The sequence below is a fragment of the Saccopteryx leptura genome, chromosome 4 (assembly GCF_036850995.1).
Source record: "Saccopteryx leptura isolate mSacLep1 chromosome 4, mSacLep1_pri_phased_curated, whole genome shotgun sequence".
Classification (NCBI taxonomy): Eukaryota; Metazoa; Chordata; class Mammalia; order Chiroptera; family Emballonuridae; genus Saccopteryx; species Saccopteryx leptura.
The window spans coordinates 188,530,205-188,543,229 of record NC_089506.1 but is presented as its reverse complement, the minus strand read 5'-3'; the positions used below and the strand labels follow the sequence as shown (position 1 = coordinate 188,543,229).

The 13,025-nt window shown below is 44.4% G+C and overlaps 1 protein-coding gene across 4 annotated transcripts; it reads left to right on the top strand.

Moving 5' to 3' along the window:
* The first annotated feature begins 668 nt into the window (after positions 1 to 668).
* On the top strand, positions 669 to 12,273 carry ZNF3 (zinc finger protein 3). Of its 4 annotated transcripts, none has more exons than XM_066382211.1 (6): positions 669 to 689; positions 2,008 to 2,100; positions 6,055 to 6,191; positions 8,061 to 8,152; positions 8,440 to 8,566; positions 10,124 to 12,273. In XM_066382211.1, exons 3-6 carry the CDS (start codon positions 6,137 to 6,139, stop codon positions 11,191 to 11,193), a joined length of 1,344 nt encoding a protein of 447 aa, XP_066238308.1. In that variant the 5' UTR covers positions 669 to 689; positions 2,008 to 2,100; positions 6,055 to 6,136; the 3' UTR covers positions 11,194 to 12,273. The 4 variants fall into 4 exon arrangements, with proteins under 4 accessions (XP_066238308.1, XP_066238304.1, XP_066238306.1 ...); XM_066382207.1 differs by lacking the exon at positions 669 to 689 and adding an exon at positions 745 to 851; XM_066382209.1 differs by lacking the exon at positions 669 to 689 and adding an exon at positions 996 to 1,543.
* The last annotated feature ends 752 nt before the right edge of the window (positions 12,274 to 13,025 follow it).

Below are 13,025 nucleotides of genomic sequence, written 5' to 3'. Positions count from 1 at the left end.
GTTTCCTTGGATTAGTAACATCCCCAAGTCTTTTCTGCTCTCCTTGTGCAAGCTGGTCTGCACCTGAACTCTCAGATGGACTGGAATGTTTCCTTCAGATTTTAGTATTTTAAGGGGGCATTTTTACATGAAATTGTTGGGGAAGGAGACATCCACCCTCCCCCACCCTTCTTTAGTTCTTGAAACTGGACTAATAAAATTAACAAAAGGCCAACTAACAGGAGAAAAACCAATTTAAAATGTGGGCACGTTAGATCACAGATGATGGTCAGAGAAATGATAGACCAATTATTGTTTTATACTTTTTAGACAATAAATTTGTGAAGAATCAAGAGGACAGGTTTGGATGTTCGTTGATGAAGAATCTAATCAAAACAAAGTTTGGGGCTGGAGAGTAAACTAGTAACAAGGTTTTTATCTTAAACTTCATCACCGAACCCACCTCACGCCCCAGCCCGGACGGACGGCGACTGAGCATGCGCCCTGAAGCGAAGGTGCACGGCGTCCAGACCGGCCCCGCCTGCAGGGGGCGCGGTTCGGAGGCCGGGCGAGGGCGTAAAGCCCGACTGCCCCGTCAGGGTTAGGGCCCTACGCCGGCGCCGCGCTTCTCGAGTCAATAAACCACCGAGAGGTGGAGTCCTCCCATTTTCCTAGAGAAAACAATTGGAGAGGAGGGGAGTTGGCGTGGGGTAGGTAGCCAAAAAAAAAAAAAAAAAAAAAGAACCGACCCGGAAGTGAAACGGAGGGAGCTTCCGTTCTTTGTTCTGTCCCCGGTGTGTGGTTCTATGACAGTGCCTAACAGGCTCTGGTCCGTGTCCAGCCCCCCCAAATCTTCCGTCCCTGCCCCCGGGGTGAGTCCGGTCGCCCTCGGGGCTCGCGGTGAGACGGAGGCTGTAGTCGCCGGGAAGAGGGTGGTGTCCGCGCCGCTGCGACCCGTGGGGCCCCCAGGCCCGCCCGGAGCGGGGTGCCGCCGCGGCGCTCCTTCCCCCGCAGCTGGTCCCGGACTCCGTTTCCTCAAGGACGCCCCTCCCCTGAGCAGTACCCTGCGTGGGAGGGAGAAAGGGAGTTCGGGTTCTGGTTTTGTGATTTAGCGCCCAGCTCGAGCACTTAAAAGTTCCAGGGGTCCCTCTCTTTAAAATAGCTTATGACAGCGACCCTGACTTGGTAGTTGGAGACGCTTTCAGTTGAGGTTTACACAGTTACTTGCGCCCGCGGCAGGAGAGGTCTGTTTTTACTTATCTGCGTTTTAGGGTCAGAGAAAGTTCTCTGAAGTGTGTGCGGTTGGAACTAGGTCTGAGAGGGAGTGGGAACTCAGATTACGGGAATAATTCGCTGGCGACCAGTAGTAAATCGAGTCTTTTACGGGGAGTGGGAGTGGTACAACTGGCTCCTATTTGCAGCTGTATTAAATCCCTAATTTGATATTCTTTTGAACTGGAATTGAACACAGATCCGGTGTTTACGCTCTGAAGAGCATGTGTAAACTTTACCAGAGGATTAGCATTATGATGAACCTGTAAACTGTGGACTAATTAGAGGAAATGTAGGTATTTAGCCCCAAGAAGAGTTGTTTACGGAGAGTGGTCATCATTTGATTTTTGGACAGTGGTGTGGAAGACGATTCTATCGTTCAAGGTCCATAGGGCACTAGGCCTGTGTGAGGTGAAAGTCCAAGGGGACAGATTTTCAGTTTGTCATCTCTGGTTGCTGCGTGTGGAGCAGTGGGACAGACTTCTTGCTGAAGTGTTGACTGTATCTAGCAAGTTAGTTGACAATGTTAAGAACTTGAGAGGCATTTCCTACCCTGAATGAGAGGTTGGTGTGGAGAACTTTCACTTCCCTTTCAGCTTTCTTCAGCGGTGTGACACAAATACCAGTTTTCGTCTTAATTAGTATTTATTAGTGTATGTCCTTTTTTCCCCCCTTACCTATAAATGTCTAGATTAGAAGTGAAGTTTACGTGAATATTTTAAATTCCTTTTTTCTTTTTACCCCCTAATCGTACAGCATTGGCATCAACTGAACTCAGAATTCTCAAGAAGTTGAACCGAAGCTCCAAGTAGTTGCTGCTCTGGCCTTCTAGGGATAACTCCAAAGAAGGTAGGAAAGAATTCAATAGGCAAAGCTTTCTGTGACTCGTTTTTTTCTGCTAGGTCATCTTTCTCAGTCCCCAGAAGCAGCTCCAGGGAGAAGGGTTGGCAGTGGAGGAGGGGAAGGGCCCTGCCTGCACCTGAGCCATGGGAGCACAATGGAGATTTTTCTTTCTATGAGGGACATTGTTTACTGATCCAGACAGTGGGGACTTGTTCTCAACAATATGCCTTTGAGTTCCAGCATTGGTTAAACCAGCTATGAGGAGGGAACATTGCTCTTTTCCTCTGGAGTCAGCTTCTGATTTTTCTTTCTAAGAGTTTGGATTGAAAGCTGATTTATTTGGGATGTCTGCTTATAAACAGTCCTGGAAATTGTAAAGTTGGTTGATAGAAACAAAGAGATGGCTGGCTCCAAGATATAGTTTAAAGCAGGGGTCCCCAAACTATGGCCCGTGGGCCGCATGCGGCCCGCTGAGGCCATTTATCCAGCCCCCGCCACACTTCCGGAAGGGGCACCTCTTTCATTGGTGGTCAGTGAGAGGAGCACATTGACCATCTCATTAGCCAAAAGCAGGCCCATAGTTCCCATTGAAATACTGGTCAGTTTGTTGATTTAAATATACTTGTTCTTTATTTTAAATATTATATTTGTTCCCATTTTGTTTTTTACTTTAAAATAAGATATGTGCAGTGTGCATAGGGATTTGTTTTTAGTTTTTTTTATAGTCCGGCCCTCCAATGGTCTGAGGGACAGTGAACTGGCCCCCTGTGTAAAAAGTTTGGGGACCCCTGGTTTAAAGAGACCCAGCTGGCAGAGTGGCAGTGACAAGCGGGTATATTACCCACCTTAAGCTGGTGGTCCTGGTTCATGCCTGATTCAGTGCTTTTCACTGTGTAATGATATTGGTGGTGGGCATTTTATATCCCTGTTGCCCAAAAACCAGAGTTCTCTGAACTCTGGAGCTCTCAGACCAGGCCCCTCCCCTTTTTATGCCTTGTTTGAGTGCAACAGTCTGTGATGATGAAACAAATACTGTTTGCATTCCTGGTTTCTTAATCTTTTCAGTAGCACCTTGCAACACTGTTTTGGCATTCAACAGATGTTTGTTATATTAGTGAATAAACAGATAAAGAGAGGGAGATAGACAAAATCCAAGGGGTTTTTTTCTGTGCCCTTGCCTAAGTGTAAGGATGCTCTCATGGCTGCTGCATCTATTCTAGATCTGTTGATTCTTGCCAAAACATTCAGTGAAGTGGAAACTTCTGCCTGAGATTCAAACATTAGTCTAGGTGTTAATGTTACATTTTATTCATTAGAGCCATAGAAAACAGATCTCTTTTGATTGTTGTACCACTGTGGGATTATGGACATTAGTCAGATTAAAACCAGAGTAGTCAGTAGTTTTGTGGGCTTTTTAAATTTTATTTATTTTTTTATTTTATTATTATTTTTTTTATTTAAATGAGAGGAGGGGAGATAGAGAGACTCCCATGTGTGTCCTGACTGGGATCCACCCAGCAGTGCCCATCAGGGGCAATGCTCTGCTCATCTGGGGCCCATGCTTGCAACTGACCTATTTTTAGCACCTGAGGCAGAGGCTCCATGGAGCCATCCTCAGTGCCCAGGGCCAACATGCTTGAATCAATCGAGCCATGGCTGCAGGAGGGGGAAAGAGAGAGAGAAAGAGAGAGAAAGAGAGAGAGAGAAGTGGGAGGGGAGGAGAAACGGATGGTTGCTTCTTCTGTGTGTCCTGACTGGGAATCAAACCTAGGACTTTCACACGTCAGGTCAACGCTCTACCACTGAGCCAACTGGCCAGGACCAGTAGTCTTGTGTTTTAAAAAAAGTATTGGTCCCTGCTTCAGGGGCTTATATTCTGACCCAGTGAATGTACTGTATTGGCAGAGAAAGGAGATAAAAAGAAAGTTGGCTGGTACCTTCTCCGTGAGAGGAAATAATAGCATCTGAGACTAGTCTTTTAGATCTGGGTTAATATATGTACCCAGTCCCTGTGAGGAGACTCAGGAGGACCATTAAAAAGGGCAATATCCCACCTTTGACCAGGACGGGGAGCAAAAACAATTTTAGAAAGAAAGGGGAGGAACACCTGAACAAATGGTGGCGCAGTGGATAGAGCGTCGGACTGGGATGCGGAAGGACCCAGGTTTGAGACCCCGAGGTCGCCAGCTTGAGCGCGGGCTCATCTGGCTTGAGCAAAGAGCTCACCAGCTTAGACCCAAGGTCGCTGGCCCCAGCAGGGGGTTACTCGGTCTGCTGAAGGCCCGCGGTCAAGGCACATGTGAGAAAGCAATCAATGAACAACTAAGAAGTCGCAACGTGCAACGAGAAACTGATGATTGATGCTTCTCATCTCTCTCCGTTCCTGTCTGTCTGTCCCTGTCTATCTCTGCCTCTGTAAAAAAAAAAAAAAAGAAAGGGGAGGAAGAATTGATCTTATTTAACTTTTTTTGTTTGTTTGCTTTTTTTAATTTTTTTTATTCAGTGAGAGGAGAGGAGGCAGATACAGACTCCCGCATGTGCCCTGACCGGGATCCACCCTGCTAGCCCACTAGGGGGCGATGCTCTGCCCTTCTAGGACTTTGCTCTGTTGCTCAGTGACTGAGCTCTTCTTGGGGCCTAAGGCGAAGGCCATGGAGCCATCTTCAGTGCCCTGGTCTAACTCACTCCATTCGAGCCATGGCTGCAGAAGGGGAAGAGAGGAAGAGAGAGAAGCCAGAGGGGGAGGGTTGGAGAAGCAGATGGGCACTTCTCCTGTGGGCCCTGACCAGGAATCGAACCTGGGACATCCACGTGCCTGGCCAATGCTCTACCACTGAGCCAACTGGCCAGGGCGGATCTTATTTAATTTAATATAGCTGTTCTGTGAAATAGGTGTTTCTCCACGTTTTATAAATGAGAGAACTCATTAAGGATCTCCTCTAAGGATAACACCTAAATTTAATGTAACAACTAGCAATCTATAATAAAGTTATTTTCCTCCTACCAAGACTAATGTTTATGAGAATTTTTCTTTTCTTGTCTATAAACAAATGGCTTTCTCCATTATCCCAAATATTTTTTTAAATTTATTTATTGATATTAGAGAGACACAGAAACATCCATCTGTTTTCTGTGTGTGCCCTGACCAGGGATCGAACCCACAACCTTTGCATATTAGGATGATGCTATAACCAACTGAACTATTTGGCCAGGGCCCAAATATTCTTTTTTTTTATTATTGTGGGGGAGGGGGTTTATAGTGAGAGACAAAGACAGACGGAAGCAGAGCAATGAGAAGCATCTATCCTTGGTTGTGACACCTTACTTGTTCATTGATTGCTTTCTCACATTTGCCTTGACGGGGGGGGGGGGGGGGGGGGGGGGGCTTTAGCAGAGTGGGTGACCCCTTGCTCAAGTCAGTGACCTTGGACTCAAGCCGGCGACCCTGCACTCAAATTGGCGACCTCGGGGTTTTGAACCTGGGTTCTCAGCATCCCAGGCTGACACTCGATCCACTGTGCCACTGCCTGGTCAGGCCCAAATATTCTTAAAAGTTGATATGATATATACATGTTTTACAATCTATGTTTGCATTCTCTTTTTTACTTTACTCTGATATTTTTCATTTTGATAGTTGCTTAGTATTTCATTATGTTAATATCTTATTTGGCACTGGTATTCCCCATTTTTTGTTATAAATATCCCTTAATATGTGGAGAGAGCCAAAGGTGGGATATTATCAAGGAACTTGGGCACTTTTAGTGATCCTCATGTAATCTCATTACAGGGAGTGGTAGTATTTATATTCACCAGGGTCTTAAACACTAGTTCCAGTAGCTGCATTTACTCTTGTCGTTCTTGGGTACTAAAATGCTAGCTAGCTCCCCTCTCTATTCAGGAGGTGGGTTTTTGGTGTGTTCTTTTTTTTAATCTTTGAACTCTGAACTTTTGCTTCTGCAGTGCTTCCTTATTTTCATTCAAAACCTGCTTCCTGCTGAGTCTGCTAATAGGAGACCAGAGATAGGGGGCTCTGGCCTTACCCATGGAAACTCAGGCTGATCATGCATCTCAGGAACCTCAGGCCCTGCTTGAGAGTGGTAAGGAATACGAGATTCATTCACTTCTTTTTTTTTTTTTTTAAGAGGGCGAGAGAGAGATGAAAAGCATCAACTCGTAGTTGCTTCACTTGAGTTGTTCATTGATTGCTTTTCATATGTGCCTTGACCAGGAAGCTAACGTCAATACAGTGACCTCTTGCTCAAGCCAGCGACCTTGGGCTCAACCCAGTGACCCTGGGATCATGTGAATGATCCTGTGTTCAAGCCAGCAACTTTAGGGTTTCATACCAGGCCTTCAGCATCCTATGTTGACAACACCAGTCAAGCTCATTCATTCTTTTATTCAGTCATTCGGCAGTCATCAGGGACTAGGCTAACCACTAGAATCCTGACGTGATTAAGACATAGTTCTTGCCATTCAACAACTCAAGGCTGACTTGGGATTAATGTACAGCTTGATAGGTTTTATAGATGAGGCATTTTTAAGGGCTGTGGTTTTCTTGTGCAGGATTAAGAAAACTATGACAGGCCCTGGCTGGTTGACTTGGTTGGCAAGAACGTCATCCTAATGCACCCAGGTTATGGTTTTGATCTCCAGTCAGGGCACGTATAAAAAGCAATCAGTGAATGTACAACCAAGTGGAACAACAAAAAAACCAATGCTTTCTTTCTCTTCCTCCCCTTCTCCCCTCCCCCCGTTTTTTTTCCCCTCTCTCTTTTCTCTTTCTCTTTCTCTCTTTCTCCCTCCCCTCTCTCTCTCCTTCCCTCTCCCTCCCTCCCTCCCTCTCCCTGTCTCTCCTCTCGCCCCCTCTCTCCCCTCACCCCCTCTATTTCTCCCTTCCACTCTCTCTCTAAGATCAATCAATCAATAATTTTAAAAAAACAGCTGTGACAGTCACCGAATTTCATTTTTCAGTGGCTTTGTAATAGCCAATTTCTTAGTCCTGGTTTGTGCTCTTTAGGATCATGTGCTTAGAGGAGGCTCATGGGAATCATTTTGTAGGTCACAGGAAAAAGGATGAAATGGACAAGAATCCACAAAAGTATTTATATTTTGCTTTCATAAGACTGCTTTCATGACTTTGGAGCCAGTTTCATTCCTAGTGGGTATTATTCCCTTGCTTATGAGGAAAAGTATTTAAGGACCTTTTTGTCTGAGTGATTCTGCAGAATCTAGTATCTAGGAATTTTGAGAGTCTGTAGGATAAATACAGGGTGGAGCAAAAGTAGGTTTACAGTTGTTCCTATGAAAAGTAATATAATTAATAGATAATAATACAAGAATAAACTATTTTGCATACTCATAACTGTTATAAACCTACTTTTGCCCCACCCTCTATGTTGATCTAAGAATGACAGAAGAATATGGGTGACCAGGTACAGAAACAGGAAACATTTATTTAGAGTATTTTGAGATTTGTAGATTTAATCTGGGGATGGAGAACAGCTATGAGTGTACATCTTCAGTCAGGGATGGGTGATGCTCCTAGTTTTCCTCTGGTCTAAGAGAACTTCATACAGTAGTTTGAGTTCAGAGATGTAGAGAATGATGGGAGGGATATGACAGGACAGCCGTTGTTCCTGACCAAGCTTGGGAGAATGGGCAAGAACACACCCATCACTAACGGTAGGAATGGGCAAATTTTATTAAGAGTAGAGTGATGGAGAGAAAGGTGGGGACAGTGGGCAGAGTAGAGAGCAAGGATCAACAGGCTTTAGACATCTCTCGTTAGGATGGGCCCACACTGAATGTGCCTGTTATAAGCACCTCTAGTAGCTGCAAAGGAAGTGAACTTAGGACTGTCAAAGGAGTGCGTCTTGTGTTGTCCCGGGCCCTCTGAGTTTTCTGAAGGTTGGGAGGCTGGATAGCAGCAGGTCCTCACTCACTGGCTGTTTTATGGTCCTCAGCTCTTCCTTCCTCAAAAGTTCCTGCATTTTCCAACAAGGACAGTCTGGGGGATGAGATGTTGGCAGCTGCCCTCCTAAAGGCCAAGTCCCAGGTATGCTGTGAGTCCCTTTATCCTTTTTCTTTCCCATTTTCTGGACATTTTTTGAGCAGCAACATCCTGTTCAGTGCCCCAACCATGATTCACTCCGTCAGGATTGTGGTACTTACCTGCTGAGTAGCGGACCTTACTTTCTTTCTTGCACTTTGATCTCTCTCCACCCTAAAAGCCTTTCCCCAGCTTCCCAAATGCGCATTATTCAACCCCATCCAGAATTATTTTTTGGTGCTGCCAGTCTGACCCCTCACCCTGAAATCACATGCAGAAACATGTTGTTTCAGGAATTGGTGACATTTGAGGATGTAGCTGTGTACTTTATTCGGAAGGAGTGGAAGCGTTTGGAGCCTGCTCAGAGGGATCTCTATAGAGATGTTATGCTTGAGAATTACGGGAATGTGTTTTCGCTGGGTAAGGAGTTATACTTTCTCAATAAAACTCTCTTGACATTTCTTTGCTTCCTTGTTTGCTAGTAACAGTGAAAATATTTAACTAAGGATTGACTTAGTCTCAGAAAATTCCAACAATAATAATTGTAACTCCCATTTGTATAGGAACTTGCAGTTTATAAAGAGGTTTTATATGTATTCTCTCATTTAATCCTCACAGTAACACAGCAACTGAAGCAGCTAGAATTATCCTCATTTTATAGGTGAGGAAAGAGAGGTCAGAGATCTTAAATGTTTTACACACAGTCCTACAGCTGGTGTGTGGCCCTGGTCTTTTAAGTCCAAATATGGTACTTTTTTTTTCCATGTTATTATTAGGATTTAACATACAATCCAGACACTTTTCCAAAAAAATTAATATATTGGGATCCCTGAACATGTGAGGTACTTCTCTGAGCCCAAGTGAACATTCTGGAACTCGTATCTCTTCCCCTTCTCTGTTGGATTGCCTATAAGGACTTGTTGCTTTGTTCATGACCTAGTGCTGCTCTTGTAAAAATTTAAGTTGTTATAGGGAGCAATATTCTTTTAAAACTTTAGTCTGTGGACTCAGTTCCTCATCTCTCACCTACTTCCAGTGAGAACGTTTTCCTGAGCAGTGCCAGAGGGTCTTCCCTGACATTTCCTTTTGTCCCGTGCAGATCTTGGATCTGAGATTGAGTTCTAGAACTGCTTGCTGCAGGATAAACCTTGTCCCGTATCCTTTCCCATGATCAGGAGTCCCTTTTTTGTATTTTGACATGATCTCTGGGCAGAGGAAGAGCCGAGGGCCCTGGGTTTGAAGGGAATTGAGAGCAGAGAGGTTCTGAGAGGTACCTGTTGAGGCAAGAGAGAAATAGCTATTTCCTCTAATACTCATTGCCCTATATTTACTTCTTTAAATAGTTGGCAAACTTAAAACTGCTTACATCTAGACACTTTATACTTATTCTCTCTGTGTTAAGTTCCCTTTAGAACCACCAAGACAGTGAAAATAGAGAAGTCAAATACGGAAATTATTTACCTATTTTCACATCATAGCAGCCTTCCAGGCCTGGGGCCCAAAGACGGACTATGTCTTCTGAGTCTTTCCTTAGACTTGGCATATGTGGCACAGCCACAGACATGAGTCTTTTCTCCTGGGGCTGCAGGGTTCACTAGTGACCTCAACCTTGGTGCTTCTTCCTGCTCTGCTACTGCTTCTCATCACCTTCCACACCTGCCTTAACCAGCTCTGGTTGTCACCATCTCCCAAATTATATCTGCAATCCGTAACCTCTCTGAGGACTTTGTTACTTCCTCTCTTTTATTTTTGGTTCCCTGCTTCTGCCAGATCCATCCTCTCCTCATAATTCAACTTCCAGCTGTTTTCTCAGTTTTGCTTCCTGCCTTTCTCCTTCCCTGTTTCCTCTTCTGGCATTCTGCCTTAGCTACACAACGCCTGGGCAGATAAGAGGCATGCACGTGATTATCCTGTCCTCTGGTTTTGATTCTTTCTTCCACAAGGAACAAGTGATGTTTGTATTTTGTATTGTGCCAGATGGTGAGACCAGAACTGAGCATGATCAAGAAATTTCTGAAGATACAGGATCACATGGGGTGCTATTGGGAAGATTCCAAAAGGATATTTCTCAGGGTCTTAAGTTTGAAGAAGCCTATGAAAAAGAAGTCAGCCTAAAGAGGCAGCTGGGGAACTCTTCTGGAGAAAGACTGAATAGGAAGATACAAGGTTTTGGTGAAGTGACAGTTGAGGAAAAGCTAACCCCCATTGGAGAGAGAAGTGAAAAGTATAATGATTTTGGGAACAGCTTCTCTGTGAGTTCCAACCTTATTTCACAACAGAGACTTCCTGTGGGAGACAGACCCCATAAATGTGATGAATGTAGCAAGAGCTTTAATCGAACTTCAGACCTTATTCAACATCAGAGAATCCACACTGGGGAAAAGCCTTATGAATGTAGTGAATGTGGGAAGGCCTTTAGCCAGAGCTCACATCTGATTCAGCATCAGAGGATCCACACTGGAGAGAAACCTTATGAATGTAATGATTGTGGGAAGACCTTCAGTTGTAGCTCTGCTCTCATTCTACACCGAAGGATCCACACTGGAGAGAAACCTTATGAATGTAACGAGTGTGGGAAAACCTTTAGCTGGAGCTCCACCCTTACTCATCATCAGAGAATCCACACTGGAGAGAAACCATATGCTTGTAACGAATGTGGTAAGGCCTTCAGTAGGAGCTCCACCCTCATTCATCACCAGAGAATCCACACTGGAGAGAAGCCCTATGAATGTAATGAGTGTGGCAAGGCTTTCAGCCAGAGCTCACACCTCTATCAGCACCAGAGAATCCACACTGGAGAGAAGCCCTATGAATGTATGGAATGTGGAGGGAAGTTTACCTATAGTTCAGGCCTTATTCAGCATCAAAGAATCCACACAGGGGAGAATCCCTATGAATGTAGTGAGTGTGGGAAAGCCTTTAGGTATAGCTCAGCTCTTGTTCGCCATCAGAGAATTCACACTGGAGAGAAGCCTTTGAACGTAATGGGGATGAGCAAAAGTTCTCTCAGAGTTACTGCTGAATTAAATATCAGAGAGTCTACATGAAAGAGCCACATACCTGTTTTTCTCACTTCCTCTGAGTCTAAAGAGCTCCTGCCTTACTATAAAAGTATGAACAACTTAGGATGTGTCTTTTCTGATGCAAACCTTTCACTCTAGAAAACGAGACAAATTGGGCAAATCATAACTGGCTCAGTGATTAGCAACCTAGTCAGTTTCCCCAGGAATGATACCAGCCTTGAAAAATTAATGAGGCAAGCAGCAGATTAAGTGCTGGGAATAGGGACCAATCATCATCTTCTATGGAAGGGGGTTTGCACTAGACCATGTTTCTCACACCAAAGGAGCCTTTCTTATCAAAGTGGGGATGGAAGCACAGTAGGAATAAAATTCTAAGGATTCCTCTAGTTGGAGTCAGTATAGTCAGCACAGAAGGCAGTGGAAAGAGTGCCCTGGGTCCTGTTATTTGCTAAGAAAGGAAAAAGAAGGCTGTATCCTAATCCAGCTTTAAATTTTGATAAGAAAATTTGGTGTTGAGGGATTTGTTATTTGGGGGTAAGGGGTGCAGGAGAGATTTTATGTGGTGACTATCCTTTATGGCTGTTGGGCAGCAAGACCAGGTTTTCAAGAGCAGTCTGGCAGTTTTGTTGGGAGAACCCTTCTTAATTCCCTGTTGTGATAGGGCTAACTGGGAAATACATCTAATTGGTGAGTTACCATGAGGAAGTAGATTTAGCATTGGCCTCTGTTTCCTCTTCTCTCTCATCCTCTCACCACTCCTGTGATAAAAAGTGATTTAATCCAAACCCCTAAAGATGCTTTTAAGAAGCTTATCCAGCCAGCTTGCCCTGCCCTCTGTCACCTATGTCCTGTGTGACATCTAGCCCCAGCAGCTAGACCTCTCCTGACACCCTCCCCTCTGATTCAACAGCGGAATATGCATACAAACAAAGCAGAGCCCAGAGAAGGAGGGCTGTGCCTGAGCCTGGTGGCAGGGCTCCTTGCTGGGTCGGAAGGGAGCTCCTGAGTCCCAGCTGAAGGGATGAACTTTCACTATGTTTTCCCAATCCTGCTCATCGTGTAGCATAAATGAAGTGCACTATTAAACAGAATAGTTTTTCAGAAGGAGAGAGTGAGTGTGTTTTTGTGCAAGGGTGAAGTTCATTTTAAACAAAACAGTGATTGTAAAAGGAATCTTTAAAAATTAAATTTTTTGTACAGCCAACCACTTCTTAGTCCCAAACATGTGACCTCTCCCTCAAGACTCCCATCGTATTCCTCTAGCTACTGCCTCAGTCTACTCAGTCATTTATACAATCACTCCTACCTTTATACCCACTTCTAGAATGGTTTGTGCTTCATATCATTCTGTGTAGTGACACTTAAAACCAGCAACTAGGCCTGACCTGTGGTGGCGCAGTGGATAAAGCGTCGAACTGGAAATGCTGAGGTCGCCGGTTCAAGACGCTGGGCTTACCCGGTCAAGGCACATATGGGAAGCAAGATGATGCTTCCTGTCTTCCCTCCCCCCCCCATCCTTCCTCTCCTCCAAAATCAATAAATGAAATATAAATAAATAAATAATAAAATAAATAAGAACCAGTAACTAAAACTAGAAAGGTGTTACTGGGTATGGAGTCCCTGACAAGAGAGCCTTTGGATATTGGGTAGCAATGGGCATTTCAAGATTTCTTAGTTTGGCTATCGGTGAAAGTATGTTACAGTCATGGAGATGGCTAAGATGAAAGTCTAATGAAGAAGAAATGTCGAACTCTGGCATTTGAAAAATTTTGGGTAACACCGTGATCACCTAATGTGTTTTAATTTCTTAAAACTACAATTAAACAGCATTTTGGTTCATCTTTGACGTTTACCAC

Excerpts from the sequence above, each read along its gene's own strand:
- ZNF3 (XM_066382211.1), top strand. The coding sequence starts at position 6,137 with ATGGAAACTCAGGCTGATCATGCATCTCAGGAACCTCAGGCCCTGCTT. Across the intron at positions 6,192-8,060 it reads TCAGGCCCTGCTTGAGAGTG|CTCTTCCTTCCTCAAAAGTT; the intron begins GTAAGGAATACG and ends TATGGTCCTCAG. Across the intron at positions 8,153-8,439 it reads TCCTAAAGGCCAAGTCCCAG|GAATTGGTGACATTTGAGGA; the intron begins GTATGCTGTGAG and ends ATGTTGTTTCAG.